This window comes from Takifugu rubripes, chromosome 3, assembly GCF_901000725.2.
Source record: "Takifugu rubripes chromosome 3, fTakRub1.2, whole genome shotgun sequence".
Lineage (NCBI taxonomy): Eukaryota > Metazoa > Chordata > Actinopteri > Tetraodontiformes > Tetraodontidae > Takifugu > Takifugu rubripes.
The window spans coordinates 16,516,847-16,535,157 of record NC_042287.1 but is presented as its reverse complement, the minus strand read 5'-3'; the positions used below and the strand labels follow the sequence as shown (position 1 = coordinate 16,535,157).

Genomic DNA, 18,311 nt, shown 5'->3' with positions numbered 1-18,311 from the left:
TGAGGGAAAGCTCCACAAGTCATGAATGAAAGATAAATCCTCAAATTCCTGCCAGGACATTAATTTGTGTTTAAACCCCGACGGCCTCGCTCCGACGGCTCCCGCTGCCGCTCTGATTGGGCCGTCATTACCTCAGCCCAGCAACCCGACAGGCGCTAATGAAATGATTGACGGCTGACGGCCCAGCTCAGCCTTCGTCCTCCAGGAGCAGATCCGGAGTCCCCGTCCAAAAGGAAGAGAATAAACAGATTCATTAGACAGATGAAAATCAGTTTATCCCCTTGGAGCCGTCCTGTTTGTACCTCCTGACACGGGTCGGCCCGTGACGCTCCGGCTCCTCTTCTGCATTTCCCAACCAGGATGAGAAAAATGACACAGGATTGTTCCATAGGTCCCAGAACTCAAGTCTGTAGGTCTGTGTTCCCTGTTCTGGATGAGGTTTTAACAAGGTTAAAGGTCAAGCTGTTAGCTGCCGAGGACCAGTCCTCACAGAACTCAAGAGTCGATAAAATCAGGGTTCTGATCAGGTGACCTTTCATCCCTTCTATAGCAATATGAAAGAGAGATGAATACAATTCAGTTGTAGCTCAGTTACCCTGATCTCAGTCCACTGGTTCCCCATCAATCTCTCACTCTTGGGATGAAGAGACACCACAGATGGATGAGGAACGCTCGCAGCAGCTCAGACGGATATTTTAAACCTTCTGGTTTGACTCTTGTGACATTTAAGCCAAACACACACCGACAGTAAGTAAACACGATTTTTCACTGTAGCACAAGTGTGTGTGTGTGTGTGTGTGACTCACACCAGATTATTCACTTCAGTAATATTTAACCTGATATTATTTTGCAATTGACAGAAAATCCTGTTTCAAGTATTGAAAAAAAAACCCAAGACATTTGCACAAGAATCAACGGGGACAACAATCATCACACTTAACTACTTTTAAATATGAGATATTATTGAATAAACAGACTAAATGGCCCAGGTTTGTATTATTTATTGGAGCAGTTTAATTTACTTTAAGTACTAATTTATGACTCCACCCAGCAAGCACGTTGAGTGATACAAATCGAACGCACCCCTGTGTTAACACCTTTAAAGGCCAAATGGTCCAGGTGGATGTCCAGTAGTTCTGATGGTGAAGGAGAGACTAAATGGACAGATCGTCCTGGGACAGAGAGGCTAAATGGACAATTTGAACTGGGACAGAGAGGCTAAAGGGGATGATAAAAACAACTAAATAGGCTGCATGAATGCTTGCAACACAGTATCTGTTTTAGTAATTAAAAATTCATCATGAATTAATTTCTGTGAATATATGAAAAGGTTTTGTGCCCTCGTGAAACTCAATAAAAATAAATTCCACCCAAAAAGGCCACAGTAATTAAGCCAGTTTCTGTTCCGTTATCACTGTTCTATGATCTTTGATACTCATCCGTCCTCATGTCTCTATATTCTACTTCCTCTACAGCTCACTCTTCTGACGTCATGAGGACAAACCGTTCAGAGTATTTTTAGAGTATTTTAAATATTTTAAACTGGTTTCCGACGTGTAGCCACAATAAATACATTTGCATACACTGAGACGCTGCTCCCAGGTGTGCGGGAGATACCCGGGGAAACAGAGACGCCTGCTGGGCTCTTTCTGCAACTGCAGCCTGTGTTGAGAACGTTCCATGTCCCGGAGAGCTTTTCTTTGTCCTAACAAATCTCACAGTTTAGCCTCCTTAGTGATTGTTTTTTAAAGCTGAAACTGAATAAATTATTGATCAGTACATTTTCAAACTGGGTCCAACAGCCTTAGGAGATTAGCAACAGTGGTGGCTTCAGTATGAAACGCGATGAAGAATAAATTCAGAAAATTGACCAAAGGTGACCGCACCTATGAATTTCATCTTTGGTGTCACTAATGATGAGGTGAGGAAGGCACAACGTAAATAAGACCATGTGGGAAAAGAGTGCAGCCATTTCCATGTACTTTCCTCTGAGCTGGGATTTAACAAGCTGTGCTAGAAGATAAATCTGTGTAGGTGGACCCACTCTTGATCGTGGCTCTGAATGCTGAGCAGCAGACACTCAGCAGAAAACCCGTGTTTGCTCTCACTTAGAGCTGTCTCATGTTTATTGATAATAGCTTTTGCCAGGCACCCTGGGGGAGAATTCTGAATGAGGTCTGTGTCCCAAAAAAAATCCCAAATGTTTTTCAGCAAGTGCAAACTCAAAAGGGCATAAACCCGCGACCTGCCTCCTCTCTACCAGTCGATCTGGGATCAGGGGTGAAGCTCTGGGCTCCGTGCTTCAGGCTCCCGAAGCGAAAGTCTGGCTCTCATCAAGTGACGCCAGCTGGTGTCAGATTCACAGAACTGACTGAACATGAGTTCAACAAACATCAAATACTGACCAAAATCTGCTTCTGTGGATTTATTCAGCTACACTTTCTTCAGACTGCAGAAAATCGGTTGTTCATGCCGAGTCCGCTTTTAGTTTGGAAAACCCACTTTGTGGAAGTGATCAAATAAAAGCTAAATAACAAAGTCCATGTTGAGCGCAGGCGTCTGTGTCTCTTCAGTGTTCAGCTCTCGTCGGCCTCCAGGTTTATGTTGTCCCCAAACTTGGCGTAAAGATGCACCTTCAGGTCACCCAGAACCTGCTGGATGTCCGACACTCGCAGCTCGATGGATCTGGCCTCCTGCTCCAGGGCTTCCTGATGACACGCACAGACGTTTAAATGACGCCTTTAACTCACTAAAACTAAATAAACTAGCCTTAAAACTGGAAACAACACTGGTCCAACGACTCATCTTTACTTCACAATTGCAATGGCTGCAGCAGGAAATGTAGAAAAGAATCAAGCACATTATTTGTTCGAATGACTTTTCTGCTGTTGTTTTCTTGATTTCTAAATGTCCTTCTGAGCAGCTCCTAGCAATATAAACCACGTTCTTAGTATGTTTATGCACGTAGTACTCAGCAACTTGCACAAAACCAAACTAGATAAATAAATCGAGCTCTAAAAGGAAGGTGGAAGGTGGAAAGATGCATGTGTAAACGCACCTTTGCAGCCTCCAGCAGCTCTTGTGTTTCCTCCTGGGTGTGACTGATGAACACTTCACCGATTTGATATGGGACCATCAGAGCATCGTCATCGAGCATCATTAGGTCATCGCTGGCGTCCTGCAAATTCTGCAGAGATTTCTGTGGGGACACAAACACAGCAATTACCGGAATAGTGAGCATGAGGAAACTATCCAGGCATCAGCTCCGCGGTGACTCGGGACTCACTTTCTTAGCTTCCAGTTCATTTTTCAGCTCAGTCATCCGCCTCATGTTGGTGGCGAAATTGTTGATCCTCTGCTGGTCTTCATATGTGACGTGCACATCTTCAACAGCCTGCAAATACGAGAAAATCCACCTTGTGTCAGCTTGAGATGCTGTCTAAATGATCTCTGGAGCGCGCCTGTTCAACCCAGATCATTCCCTGTTACACCACAAAGGCCATAAACGGCATTCGGTTTACTGACTTGCCAGAGCCAAGATTGTCGTTAATAACACGACCGGAGATCTTGAAGTGGTCGCTTAAAGACTCGTAACACTGATACAACAAATAGCTCACCAATGAGCGACAGCTAACGCTTTAGCTTAAGGGCGACGTGAGCCGCATGAGGGCGGGTCCAACACCATCGATACCACGTCTACTCGCTCGAATTACAGTTGCAACGTCCGCGTTACCTCGTTGTCGCCTTGTGTTTCCCCTTGAGAGGCAACGGAAGACAAATTCGAGGAGAGAAATAAGAATGTTTTAACTTACTACTCGTCCCTTCGGTGGAGCCGCCATCTTGGCTTCCTTCTTCGTCTCTGAGATTCTGGGTTGGCAGCAAACAACGCTAGTGCACAAGCGCCACCCTATGGCCAGGAGTGATTACTGCAATGGCTCGCAGTAATATTTATGTGCTCTTCATAATTAAATTACAACAAAACGTTATACTTTTCCTCCCTTCTTTCATTTTCAGCTTACGCCTTTCTTTTCCACACCTCTTGCATTACATGATTGTGTGTTCTGTAGTTTCCTTTTCTCTGAAACGAACACATTTCCTATTTAAATGTTTACCAAATAATTTTTAATATATGATTTAATCCGGTGTGTCCTATTCTTATCCTGGTCAGAATTCTCCTCATCACTAATCTTGGCTTTCTGGCGTGCACACAAACTGAAGAAGGAAAAGCAGAAGACTCTCTAGCGGAGTAAAAGGAAACGCCATGGTTTTTCCGTTGATCCAGAGTGTGTCCCAGCGATGAGAAGCAGGAATACACACACACACACACACACACACACACACACACACACACACACACAGACACACACACACACACCCTGAACAGGTCGTCAGTTCATTCCGCCTTTCACTCAGAAACAAATGAGAGGTGATTTTGTATCTGTAATCAACATTATATGCGTAATAAAAGCACTTCTAAAAACCCACGCAGAGACAGGAAAACATGCACAGAATCAAATCCACATCCTGCTTTCCATGAGGTGACTCCTGTTTTAGGCTTATCACCTGAGTCGAGCCAGCCTGCATTAAATAACTGTTTTAAAAGCAGAAGTGTGTTTAAATGTTGAGGATTTGTCAGAGCCTAAGACAAAGCCAATAAACCATTAACGGGAATGGGCTGAATATGTCCAAAATTCATGAGCTGTGAAAGCCACCAATCATTTTTATAGAACGACGGTTCCGTAAGGAACATGTCTGGATTGGCTGGGGGACACACAAAAAGGAGCTAATCAGCAGAGAGTTGCTGACTTTAGTAAAGTATGTTCAGCCCAGAATGTGATTATAAACGACACCCGTTTGTGTCGTTCATAATCACAGAATTGATCAGGAGAATTTACATGCAGTATATATATATATATATATATATATATATATATATATATATATATATATATGGATACATTTAACAATCTTAAAGAGTTTATGTGAGGAAATACAAAAACACCTTGCTAAGTGCTCACAATGTGCAAGTTGTGTTGTATCAATCCGGAACTACTGACTTTGCAAATATTTCTACAGCAAACAGTACTGCACCCAAGTCCAAATATTTACATCATTCATTTGCAAAGCTTGAGAGCTATTACAGCAATCCTGACTGGCTGTAAAGAAACACCAGCAAATCAGACTCAGTGGATGTATCAGGACCACTGCTTCCACTTGTCTTTGTCAGATTTGTGGTGGGCCTCCAGTGAAACCAGTGGGCTGTCCCGCGTTGGTACATCATGAAGAGTCTGCTTGAGGCCTCTCCGCTGCTGCCCTTACATGAAGTCAGAAATGCTCGATCCAAACACGGGAATCCAACTCCCACCTCAATGTGCACGCTGTCGGCTACAATCGCGACATTGTTTACATGGATTCCAGGACTTGTCATAAATCGAAAAATAGCACCAAAGTGATCAAAGCGGCAATTTGTGGGATCCCGGGACAAATTAGTCAGCTGTCCGGTCGGCAGCTCCCAGCTGGATTCCAAACCAGACAGCTGCCATGTTCCATCTTTAATGATACTGTTGTGTCAGTAATATGCAGCAGGACTGACGCGCATTAAAAACCTGTCTGTGTAATTGTGGCATGTTTGTTAGCAAACACATCCAAATAAAAAAAAAGGCGTGTAAAAGAAATGAACAAGTCTTTGATCTGCGACGCCTCCCAGATGTTAGCAGTGTGGCGCTGATGGGCCCCCAGAGGCTTCACAGCTGATGATTTCATCACAAAAAGCTTTGTAATTCTTGATTGGCGTGATAATGAAACTGATAGTCGCACCTTTAAAGACTCACGTCACATCACAGCAACTATTTAAGGACAATGGAAGTTCAAAAATTCCTCTTAATCATGCTGCAGTTGCTTTGCATAAAGGGACGAGATAAACAGTTTTCTCCTATCTTGTGAACTAAGCGTGTTGTTTTGCCCGGACAGAGTGGAAGCGTGCCAGCCCAGTATCCTTAACACACATCCTGTTATCTTCCAGGCTAACCGTGTCAACACATAAAAGCTGGCTGCTCCGTCTTATCACGGTGCGACTGAGTGGAGCGGAACCTCTCACTGGTGCCGTTGCCCCGCCATCAGAGAATTTGCCATTTACAACAGCTCACAATGAGCTGATCATGTGCTCTTACAAATGAGCACCAAAGCCTGGTTGGGCTGGACGGCGGCCGTTTCACTGGAGGAAATCCAATTGATCACTGTAAAAACGGTCCCACCCAGTTTAGAGCACACATAAAACAGCATGTTAACTGTGGGCTGCACACACACACAGGCTCTGCAGACGGGCGGCTGTCACGCTGACACACACTCGTTTTCCCTTTCCTTCACGAGGACTTGAACTCGTGTGATCGCCAAAAAAGGTACGGAACGGGAATTCTTATCAATGGGCTTATCCGCGCCAGATGTATCAGTGATGTCACGTCTGATTTATGGCAACAGGTTGTGGAAAATGGGAAATGAGCAATCTGTGAGCGAAGAGCCGACGCAGGTAAAAGATGCAGAGCCGAGCCGCTCCGCCGCTTAAAGACACCAACAAGTGTTTCTTGGTGATTTCGCAGACAGAGAAAATTCCCGAGACGCACGAAAACGGCTCCGTGAACGGCCTGTCCGCAGGCGTCCTGGCTCCTGCTTCCGAGATCAGCGGTGAGTCTGTCGCTCATCGGCTGCTTTTGGGGGGGGGGGGGGGGGGGGGGGGGGTCAGAGCTCGGCCCCCGTTCTGTGGCCCTCATCTTCCGTCCACGTTGTCCATGTGGGATCAGTCCCGCTCTGCAAACACGGAGACTCCCAGCTGGTCCGAGTCAACAGCAGGCGTGTCTGAGATGAACTGTTTGACTTGTGGTGTTGTGGTTTGTGTCCCAGCGCCGGCGCAGGACTCCCGCTGCTGCCGGAGCTTATCCAAGAGCTCTTGTTGATCCTGGACATCATGGGATGTCACTCGCTCACACGGACTAGCCCATGTTTGCTTCAAGGAGCCGCAGTTTTCACGTGACGGCTTCACGTCGCATGCAAAGAACTTGGGAGAACTTGGGCGACATGGGAGCGATCCGACGGCGTCGTTCCCTCTTTAGGCTCTTTTTGGAAAACTGTCTGTGTCTCGGAACGTTGTTAATCAGACCCGCTTCTGATCCGAGATTGTGAAGTGATCCAGCTCCTCGTCTTCTCCTCTGAAATGTTTCATGTGTTTCAGGGGATGTAGCGGGAAGATGGAAGTCCTTCCTGTTCACACCTTCTCTCTTTGTTCCTACAGTCACCGTTGAGCCCACAGTTGAGAAAAATGGCGGCCCGCTTTTGTTGAGCCTCGCCGTAGAACCAAACGGGATCGGTCAGGTGACAGATGGAGGAGACGGAGAACATGAAGGAGAACACAGAGGAGAACATGAGGAAGAACACGTCGACGCTGCAGTCGTTAACGAGGCCATTGAGAAGGTGGTTGAAGAGGTGAAGAAGAGCAAAGAAGAAAAAGTCAGTCGCTTCGGCAAGCTTTTCAAAATGAAGCCTCACGTGAAGAACGTTCCTAAAGAGGAGAGCCCAGGTGAGAGTCCGGCAGGTGCCAGCACTCCTGAAGAGGAACCGCAGCAGGTGAGTGCTTCACATTTCTGCTCCCTCTGAAACGAGCACGACGACGCTTAAAGAGACATTTACACCTAGTTCTGCTCCAAAAAGCAAGTTTAGAAGAAACCTGTCGTTTCCACACCTGAGCTGATGTCTAATCACCACGGTGACATCATCACGGCCAACCACAGGGCGTGGCCTTCGGCTCCGCTACCTGTGATTGGACCAATGGAATGTTGAAACTGCGCTCACCTCTTAAATATCCCACGTTAATACCTCATCCGCGTATCGTCTGTTTCCACGGATGCTTGGAAATCAAGTTCTGAAGTTCCTCTCATCTTTATTTCTGTCCTTTTAACCACTAAAACATAAATAAAAAGGGTTTCTCTAATGTCACCGTGCCTAACGACCCCCGGCCGCCCCGCCTCTAATGTCTCTCTGACCTCGTTGGCCCTTGGTCCGTCCTCCACTGACCGTCGCAGTGAGGAGACGTTCCGACGTTCCTGACGTCCGAGCTGACGCGCCGTCAGTCAGCTGGATTTGATCTAAACACCAGTGTTGCTTTTCATGATCAAGGAGTCGAGCTCGAGTGGAGACGATACGACATCACTGCGAACGCTCGCTGGAGAGAGAACAGGCAGCAAGCTGGTCATGATGGAGCCTGAAGAAGAAGAAGAAGAAGAAGCCCTCAGTCAGTCTGTTGTTGCTACTGAGGAACCCACAGAGAACCAGAGAATCCCTGCTGAGGAAGAGCTGTTCATGAACGATGAGTACCAGAACATTTTCTTCAGTGGAGGGATGGACATGGATGAAGGGGTGCCTGAGACTGAAGATGACATAGTTGCTTCACTGACAAGCACAGACCAGGAAGAGGTTTCTGTCCCTCTCATGAGCGCTGACTCCAGAGGTGGGCCTGGCCTGACCCGGCCCGGGAGAAGCGAGTGCATTCCTGTCATCACCAGAGCAGAAGCCGGTTCTGCCGCTGCTAAAGCGGATCCCGTCAACACCCCCGAAGCAGCGATTGAAGCCTTCTTTCAGCTCTTAGGCGACTTTGCTTTTCCAGAACCTGCCGTGGATGCCGAGATCCTGTTGGAAGACGAGGCCGTCGTGGCGGCGACCTCTGAGGCGACCTCCGAGAAGTTAAAGCTTCCAACTGCAGAGAGGAGGCGCGGAGAAGGTCCCGGGACAGTGGGCGGAGAGGCTGCCGACGCTTGGGTGGAGGAACCCGAAGGAGCAGAGGCCCAGAGCTTCGTCGAAGGGCATTTTGAAAGAGATTTTGAAACAATCGAAGATACGGCTTCAGGCGACGCACGCCGTCATGTGACCTCCGAGCAGGAAGCGCCAGACCTGTCACGTGACTCAAAAGTCATCAAGTCATCGGGTCAATGTGCCAGAACTGTGACTGTTATTGATTCTAATCTTTAAACTGCGTCTTATTCAGTTGTTTTCCCTGAAGATTTAATACCTGAACAACATAAAATAGATCTAAAACACCACGAAGAGCCGCGTTAAAGTGAATAAAGATTCTGTGCCAGCGTCACAACGCCAAATGTCAGTATTAACCCAATAAACAATCATCACTTTTATAGACTTCCGTCATTGTTGTGCTGTGTTGAATAAAGAACTGGGCTTGAGTTTGAGCTGGGACCATTTAAAGCAGCTCCCCATGGGGACAGCAAGGTATTTGAGGCCTTCTGGCATCTCCCAGGGCATAACTCACACACATTGTTGAATATCAATGAGTGAGGGGTGGGACACACGCGTTAATAAAAGGGTGATTGTTGGCGATGCCCCGAGTAGGCAGAGGCATGGTCGGAATTGTGCGCCCGTCTCAATGCTGTGATTAAGTCTGCGTACATATGAGCTGCGCTGCTGCCACACGGTCCTCAGAGGCTGACTCTCTGTGATGGTGCACAGGACACCACCCACCTGATACCAGAAGCCCAACCGCCACCGGAGCCGGACAGCGCCAGCGTAGAGCCCAGTCCAGAGGAGGAAGGAGCTCCCGAGACCGACGACGGCAACACCCAACCTGAGCAAATCCAAGAGGAGGACGACCCCGAAAAGAACTCAGTCATGAACTTCTTCAAAACTCTGGTGAGTTTCTCTCCACTTTCAAGCTATGATCGTTGTCCAGGGGCCGAGGAAACGTGACGCTCGGTGGGAAATATTGCAAAATAAGGAGTTGATTTATATAATGATGGGAGAACGTCTAAAATCACAACGTTTCAGGCTGAAACATTACTGACAGTTGATTCGTTTCGATGTTTCAAATGTTTGAATGCATTAAAACCCAAGAAAATGTTGCCATTTTGACAAATTCAGCCATTTCAACTCAGAACCTCCAGCATTTTTTAACAAATAGTGGGCCAACAATGGCCCGAAGCCCTCCATGATATTTGCCGCCGTGTCATAATTAATGATAAAAAGATGCCCTGAACTTTGGAGACGAGCGACGTTGAAGCGACTGAAACGAGGGAGCCTGGAACAAGCGGCCATTGTGTTTGCTCTTCATCGCGCTGGCTCACGGCTTCATGGCGTTTTAAAGAGTGAGCGCTGCATTAGCCCCGTGCTAATCAAACCTTTGAACATGCGGGAATGTGGTGGCCTTTTGTTCCAGCCTCAGCGTGAGCTCACAAGGGAGGCCTGTTGCACATGGAAGTGGAGATTTGTGGAAGATGGAGCGAGGGCAGGCCTACGCCATCGCCAGAGCACAATGGCTGTCACAATGACGGCGCGTGGACTGAACGCGCTCTGTCAGCGGCCTCAGTGGGCCTCAGTCAGCCGGCCATAAAGGCCCGCGTCTGCATTCATGGAGAGCTCCTCAAATCCTTCACCAGCGCTTGAATGAAACCTCTTTCCCCTCTCGCACAGGTGACTCCCACCAAAACCGCCAAGAAGAGTTCAGCTGCTCCTGACGCCGCCAAAGATCAGGTGACCACGCGCTGCTAAACACGTGACGTCAGCTCCGATCAGAAGGGATCCTCATCCAACTCTCGTTATTAGCGGGGAGATTAAAATATTCCCGTTGGAAGATGATCAAAGCAACAAGAGGGGGAAAAAAACATCTTTTGGATTATTTTGACTTTTACGACATTCCTGAAAAAACAAATTATCAACATTATTTTGATCGTAGCCATTAAAAAGGTTGATTATTGATCTCATAATTGCATGTAAATAGTTTTAATAGTAATACGCATATTATGGCAGGAGACTTTTACCCCTGAAGTGGGATTATATTTTAGATTTCTTATTTATTTTAGGATTTTTTGTTTCTGCTCATTTCTGATGAACAAATACTTCATTTTTCAGTTGTGTCACTTTGTTTTTTAACACATTTCTTTGCTCTTTTAACATTTCACCTCTGCCATCTTCCTTTTTCTGTTGCCGAATAGTCCGAGAATGAGAATCAACCGGCAGAAACCGCTACTGTGAGCAGACTGACCCCTCTTTTTAAATCAAGCTTGCTTATTTCCAAAATGCTTCTTTTACACACTAATTGCTGATCTTGTGTTTGAATGTAAATGTGTTGGAGGAGACTGTGGACATCTGCCCTGCCTCTTGAATAGGTGGCACAGGTATCGGAGCCCCCCGCAGCACCCAAAGGGATGTCCGTCCCACCGCCGCCTCCTCCAGAACCCCCCAAAATGGAAACCAAAGGAGAGACATCTGCCAAGCCTGCAAAAACAACTCCAAAAGAAGAACCAGTAAAGGAGCCTGAGGCCTCAAAAGGGAAATCAGCCAAAGAGGCTTTTGGCAAGTTCTTCCGTTCAAAGGTAAAAGAGCAGCTGCAGGACTGCTGGTGGTTTCTGAAGGTGGCGTAAAGCTGAGTGGGTGTCAGACATCTACAGATGGTTGCTCAGCAGCTGGACGCTGCCTCTTCCTCTCACGAACAAAAGCTGCTTTGTCTTGAAGCTGCAGTAGTGCCTGACATCCGTCTTGGCCACCAGGCGGCGCTGTTTCCCATCTCGGGCCAAAGCAGCTTTTGTGTGTGGTAGATCTCCAGAGTTTTGGCCAGGTGGTCACACACAGACTTACCTGAGGCCTCCAGTGTTTATGCTAAGCTAACATTCATGGGTTTGTGAAAAGGCTAACATGCTGACTACGTGTTATAACAACCTTTCTGTGCCTTGTTGTTCTGCCCCTCACTAACAAATGCTTCATTGTCCTTCAGAAAGACAAGGAGCTCCCACAGCCAGAAGCTGTAGTTGAAGTACAACCAGTTGTAGAAGTGCAGGTAAACCGGATGGCTGGTCCCAGTACCGTAGCTGTTAAATGTGACATTGATCCATTTCTAAACATGTTTTTAACACTTCTCTTCAGTCAGCTGCAGCGTTTTACTTCTCGTATCCTCAGAATAAAAAGTAGTTTTGCTCTGCAGGAGACACCAGTGGTGGAGGCAGAAGCAGTTGTAGAGATCCAGGTAAACCACACAGAGAACATGTGAGCGGTTACGTTTTGAGGACAGTGGCGCCGTTCGGATCTGTGAAAAAGGGTTGAACACAGCAGAGGAAGAGGCGTGCGGTTTAGAGGTGGAGGAGAATCTGCAGGAGGCGCCCTGGAACCTTAATGCATATCAATCTAATCTCTCCCTCATCTGAAGTAACATCATGTCACCAGCAGCTCAGCGCTCCGCCTTTAACCCTGTAACTTTTCCCTCACAGCCGACGGTGGAAGAAGAACCACAGCCAGTGGCAGAAGAGGAGGTAAAGGAGGAGACACATGTTAGGAGGGAGCAGGATTGATTTTCTTATCTCGGGTTCTTCTTGAATGTACTTTTCTTGAGGAGGACAAATCAGTGCTAGGATGGGATTGAGTTTATAGCATAAGAATGGGCTTGACCTGAGTCCCTCAGGTCAGGGGAGCCTTGAAACCAGCGTGTCAGGATAGCGTGATTCTGTCCACCTCTTTATTTCATCTCTGTGGTGTCTCTCTTTAGTGTAGCCTGGTTTAGCGTAGCATAAAGAGGGGGCGGGGCTACACACCTGCAAACGACCTACGCCCACCGCTGGGATTCGTACTAATTAGAGTAAAGATGGTGTGAATGAACGTCTCCCCTCTCCTCTTATTGCATGTTGATCTGACCTTTTCCTGTTTTCTGTGCTTCTCAGTGTTCCCTCCCAGGTGGAGGCTCTCGCTCACTCTCCACGTCTCTGAAGATCTTTCCTTCAGGGTTCCAACTCACAATGTGCGTTTTTCTCTGCTTTGTTGACAACAGAAGGTGGATCCTTCAAAAACGGGCACCTTGGAGGCCGCGCCCAAGCCTGAACCGCCACCGCCCGCCCAGGAGAAGAAACCTGCCTCCAAGTCAGGATTCATGTCCATCTTCAAGTCCAAAGTAGGAAACACTAAAGCTCCTTTTCACCAAGGACAGAGACACAGTCCGACATGTTCTTCTCTGTGTCCCTCCAGGCTGCCGATCCAAAGAAGGCCAGCCCAGCCCCCCCTGCCGCAGCTGAACCAGCCCCGGCTGTAAAAACCAAAGAGGAGCCGAAACCAGCAGCCAAGCCCTCAGAAACCCCTGCTGACAACAAAGCAGCTGTGACGGCTGCTCAGGCCGGGGAAGATGCTCCCAGCGGCCCCAAGAAACTGGAGAAGAGGAACTCCATCCAGCTCTTCTTCAAAATTCGGGTGAGGGCATCTCAGCGTGGGTGGGGGCTCATCTCAGCGCGGCCCGCTTCTGCCTGAACACATTTTTTCTGCTTGAATTTCAGAGTCAGAAGCGCAACTCCACAGATGCTGGCATCCAAACGGAACCACTCGCTGGTTCTGCAGCAGCTGAGAAGTCCAAATGAAGCCAGAACCGCCAGTGAAGGTTCTCCTGTACAGACTGACTCCCCTCCCCTCCCCTCCACCTCTGTCCTGCCTCGCATCCTTCCATCCAGTCTCATCACTCTGACTAAATCTCTTTCTTGTTGCTCTTCAGATGGTGAAACGCTTGACTGAGGTCGTTGAATCTGCTGCGGTCTGAAAAAGACGCAACTGTTGACAGATATATATTTTTTGGTGACAAATGTCCTGATAAAGTGTAGCTTGTGAAGACTTTTCTACAGACATTTAATGTGACTTTCTCTCTGTTTTTCCAACCTGACCAGTTGGGGTTAAGTCCTAGACAGGAGCGCGCTTTGTCTTTAGTTAATCTGTCAGAAACACTTCAAACGTGCCGTTAAAAATTAAATTTGGCTTCATATAATATCAACAGGCTAATGGGAAATGATCTTTAAAGTAGAAATAAGGTCTTTGTGTAACAGAACACATTTGCATTTACTATTTTTAACTTTGTATGAGCTCTTAAGCTAACAGTCGTGTAATTATATGACTCACTGTTCTGTGGGAAGCTGATGGAAATCGTTCACAAATTCAACAGACAAACGTGTCCTTGTGATTCCTGTCACCAAACTAACTAAAGTCTGAGTGCTTTTGTTTGCCTCCATATAACTTATATGTTGGTCCGGGCGTACGTGTGCATATGTAACTTCAGCCATCATGAAGACAATAAATATGTTTACTGTTGTTTCTTCTTTGTTGGTGTGATTCCACCCTTGATTTAGTTTGTCTGAATAGGATAGAAGTGATTTTTTAAGTGATTTTCTTTTTGTGCCTAGAACAAATTTAGGTTATTAAATAGGTCAGGACAACTCGGTTAAACAAACAAACAAACAAACAAATAATTCATGCAATCCCTAAAATAACCTTTAGAGGGCGACAGGTTTCTTAATACTACTTCTCTATATTTTCTGCTAATAAAGAAACCAAATGGTCTCACTGGAGACACACATAATGAAAAAGGACAACGCCCAGAAGTGATCAGCCACAAAGCCAAAATATTCACCATACAAACATTTATGATTGATTTCTCCACACCTTGACACGCCTGAGCTATAGAGCAACACGCCGCCGCCGCCCTCCTGTTTGGATTAGCTGGCAGACAAGTTGTCAGCTGGCAAACAAAGACACTAAAGACTGATGATTTCTGATGATCAGGCAGTGGGATTCCAGGTAAAGATGGCTTTTAATCTCTGAGCGGAAACGTTTCCGATGTCAGCATCTGCCACTCACCACACACCCACAGTTTAGAGATGAGTTATGGCCCCTGAAGGCATCACTGGCCCCACTGCTTTGTTATCAACCACACACATTCCTGCTGCATTAGCCTCTGCAACGTCATTCTAAACGGAGCAGTGAGGAGACAAGGAGAGTGGTTCCTGCTCCCAGGAAGACATGTGGTCCATTGTTTGGAACCCCCCCACACACCCCCTCCACCCCCACCCCCAGAGGAAGCTTCAGAGGCAGATGATTTTTATTTAAATGAGAAGAGAAACCTGAAACATAATTACGACAACGTGTCTTACAGGTCTTAACTTTCTCTCCATCTGGCAATTTTAATGTTCCAATTTCACTTTTAAAATGTTCGGAATTATCCTAAGAACATTTCTTCAGAGAATCTGAGTAATTAACACTTAAAACCCAGAATTTAGACTTGAATCGATTCATTTATACAATTTTTCATAAAATATATTCAAAGTTTAGCTCGATTGGAATAAAATAACTCATCTCCAGCAGTCGGAACTGCGTGTGCACATCACAAAAGCACGACTGTTTCAAACGTCAGCTGGGTTCCTTCCCAACGTTGAGATAAGAGCTGCATGTTTGGACTTGCTGGGAGCCAGATTGGAAAAATTTTGGAGCTGCTTGATCTCGTCTTCTACCCGTAAAACAAGCAGGTTTTAAGAAAAACTGTTTCTTCAGCATTATGTAAAATAGCCAAAAGAGTGTATAAGACGTGTTCGATCACCATGATGCTGCAGTTCAGCCCAGGACAATGCACGAGTGTGTGTGAACGCAGCCAGCTCGGGGGGTGGAACAAGGCCAGAGTGGGCAGGGAGGCCTGACAGGAGGCCTGTTGTCAGCACTAATGTGCGTCGCGGCACCGTTCGCCACCAACAGGTCGGTTCTGCTGGGTCACGTCACGCTGAAGAGACGCTGATTGTGATGCAGGAGGTCCTGGAGGATCAGAGCTGGTTTCCCAACAGCAGCCAGATCAGGAACTTATGAGTGATGCATCTGAGGCTCCTTTTAAAGCTCTGAATGTCAGAGTGGGGATGTTTTAAATAAAGCAATGATTTACCTTTGGCCCAGAACACCTTCTGCAGCTCTGGGATGTATCTACCTGCTGATGCATCGACTTCATTAACGCTGCCTCCAGACTGCTCGTGTGGATGAATCCGTGTAAACGGAGGTTGGATTTAATTCCATTAATAAACTGTGATGTTCATCTTATCGGCATTAAAGGTGAATAAAGGAGACATATCTGATGCATTTGTTGGTGAAATGAGTGAAGCAGTTATTCCTCCTCTACTAAAGCGACTAAACAGCTGCTCCTCTGAATCTCCACCACGAGAAGAAGCAGATTATATATGATGAGGAGCTGGAGAACAATGCAGTCAGCTGCTCCTGACACATCGGGACAAAAGAGAAGCCGCCGCCGCCGCTTTAACCCCCTTCGCTCATCCTCTTCAGTGTCTTTGTCAAATGTGAATACACCGTTATTCATCATACGTGTGTCATCTTCTTCATCGTCATCTTCAGCCTGAAAGAGCTCTGCTGCTCAAGCTGCCAGAGAGGATGTGGAGTTTGGGAGGAGAAACTCCACCACAAAGGGGCCAAACATTGGATTAAATCAGCATAAAAGGGCCCATCTTGCTCATTGTTGCTACAGAATCCTGGATACTGCAGGAATGTTTGATAAAAGCATGTTTAAACCAGCAGAAACCTGGACTTTTCTAGATTTACCTGAATATCAAACAGTCTGTTTACTTGAAAAAGTGAAAATCTTCTTCTTATTATTAATCTTCTTATCCACCACCTACAAACTAACCTTACTGGTTACTGTCGCTGTTTATCTCAATTAGAAATAAGGCTTCTTTTTACACATTAGATGGGATTTTGGGATAAATTCCTGAGAAAAATGCTAATTGTTATTCCAGGTCTTTGAGTGTGTATTTAAGTTGCAGGAGTTTTTTTCTATTGGTTTTTCCCAGTCAGGTTTGCTTCTGCCCTTCATCATTACGTGCATTGTTATGGAGGCAAATTTTATCATGCGGCTGCATCACGCCGCTGCTCTCTGGATTGATAGCCTCTCAGAGAGCTTTTGTGGCAGCAGAACAATAGGAAGTGGGCAGGAGGCCTCACTGTGTCACATGTGCTGCCTTTGATTAACATACGACACTTGTTTATGTTACAGGATCTCAGGGTGGAGGTGGAAAAGGCAGCTTTAATAGCTCTTTAAGAGAAGAACCTAAACTGTTCTTCCAGTTAACTTAATAACAGACTGCTCCCTCAGAAATTAGAATATTTATTCTATTTCTTTGCAGCACACCTTGACTGACATCAGGTGTGTGCACAAGAATGACTTAAATAAGAGCATTTAAAAAGAGACGGCTCGTCAAACCTGCACATCTTCTTTGAATTCACAGCACTGCATGACCTGTTTGGTAAATACACACACACACACACACACACACACACACACACACACTGGCAAATGGTATTTTGCTGTTGTTCAGAATTCCAGCTGGGGGAGGATCCATATAGAGACTTTCTTCAGATACGGTTCAGAAGAGGACATGTGTGTGTGTGTGCGCGTGTGTGTGCGTGTGTGTGTGTACAGTGAATCTAGTGACTATCCTCAGTGAGTGTGTCTGTGTGTCTTTAAGGAAGCCTCTATGCTCAGGGGAGTTGGAGAGTGGAGGAGGGGCAGATATTTAACAAGTGTTATTGAGCTGCTGGGTGGTTACTGTATGTGTCGGCCTTATCTGAGAACAGTCATCTATCCTTAACCTCAACAATGAATTTGCAGTGTCCTTGCTATCACTAATTAGGCAAAACTGAGTTATTAATGCACAATGGCGTCCTTTGAAAACAGGCAGAACAAACCTCAGCACCTCACAATAAAGTTATAGAAGAAAAGGTGACCAAACCAATCTGTTTCCTTCTCTGGTGAGAGATTTTCTTCAGAAAAATGCATTTTCATGCTCAACTGTGGTTAAAATGGCGCAGAATTAGCTGCATGTGTTTGAGAACAGTCCAGAAAAGTTGTCAGGATAAGAAAGACGAAGGACTTGAATTTAAACATCTCAAGTTGCTGTGAAAAAGTTGGAATCACCCTTCCCCCACCCCCACATGCTGGCTGCTCCACACTGAAAGGACCAAAGTAACACAAGTGTGAGCTGAAGCTGCAGGCTCTGGAATATAGGACGGCCATGACACGAGCAAATGGTTGTTTTAATGGAGCGGACAAACACCAGACCGTCAGGCACGGATTGATGTAAAGATTTCACCTTTCGTTTACAACAATAGAGTAATTTTGACCACAGCAAAGTCAAATGTAGTAGGCTGTGGATGGAGGGCAACCCTCATATCTGATGTTTCGCAACGGTGTGGACACAAATCCCATCATCCCTGTGTAAATATGACCGTTAACTCCAGTTAAATGTGGCCTCATAGAAACCAATTCGCACACTCAAAAGTGTGAACGACGCCTCATAAAGTGGTAAAAGTATCCGTCCCGAACTTCCGCCAGGGCAGGTGACTTAAACCGTTTAAAGGAGCCACAGACGTCACCTGTAATCTGATCAGATCGGAACCACGTGGTTCACCGTGATCGGACTGCCTGAAGTACCCTGACGTCCATCACTGTGTTCGGGTAGCCCCGACCACGT

General features: G+C 46.3%; 2 protein-coding genes across 5 annotated transcripts; one reads left to right on the top strand and one right to left on the bottom strand.

Moving 5' to 3' along the window:
* Positions 1–2,410: 2,410 nt before the first annotated feature.
* On the bottom strand, positions 2,411–3,925 carry pfdn4 (prefoldin subunit 4). Its single transcript, XM_003963597.3, has 4 exons — positions 3,813–3,925; positions 3,287–3,394; positions 3,059–3,199; positions 2,411–2,708 (listed from the first exon to the last, which is right to left on the bottom strand). The coding sequence occupies exons 1-4, from the start codon at positions 3,837–3,839 to the stop codon at positions 2,577–2,579; spliced, it is 408 nt and encodes a 135-aa protein (XP_003963646.1). The 5' UTR covers positions 3,840–3,925; the 3' UTR covers positions 2,411–2,576.
* A 2,050-nt stretch (positions 3,926–5,975) lies between these two features.
* bcas1 (brain enriched myelin associated protein 1) lies at positions 5,976–14,107 on the top strand. 4 transcript variants are annotated; one of them, XM_011602808.2, is made up of 15 exons: positions 6,278–6,398; positions 6,478–6,526; positions 6,597–6,681; positions 7,286–7,617; positions 9,508–9,687; positions 10,465–10,524; positions 10,986–11,021; positions 11,160–11,366; positions 11,765–11,827; positions 11,972–12,013; positions 12,255–12,296; positions 12,809–12,928; positions 13,003–13,221; positions 13,305–13,405; positions 13,517–14,107. In XM_011602808.2, the coding sequence occupies exons 2-14, from the start codon at positions 6,488–6,490 to the stop codon at positions 13,383–13,385; spliced, it is 1,506 nt and encodes a 501-aa protein (XP_011601110.2). In that variant the 5' UTR covers positions 6,278–6,398; positions 6,478–6,487; the 3' UTR covers positions 13,386–13,405; positions 13,517–14,107. The 4 variants fall into 4 exon arrangements, with proteins under 4 accessions (XP_029690127.1, XP_011601110.2, XP_029690125.1 ...); XM_029834265.1 differs by lacking the exon at positions 10,986–11,021; XM_029834266.1 differs by lacking the exons at positions 11,765–11,827; positions 11,972–12,013; positions 12,255–12,296.
* Positions 14,108–18,311: the final 4,204 nt, after the last annotated feature.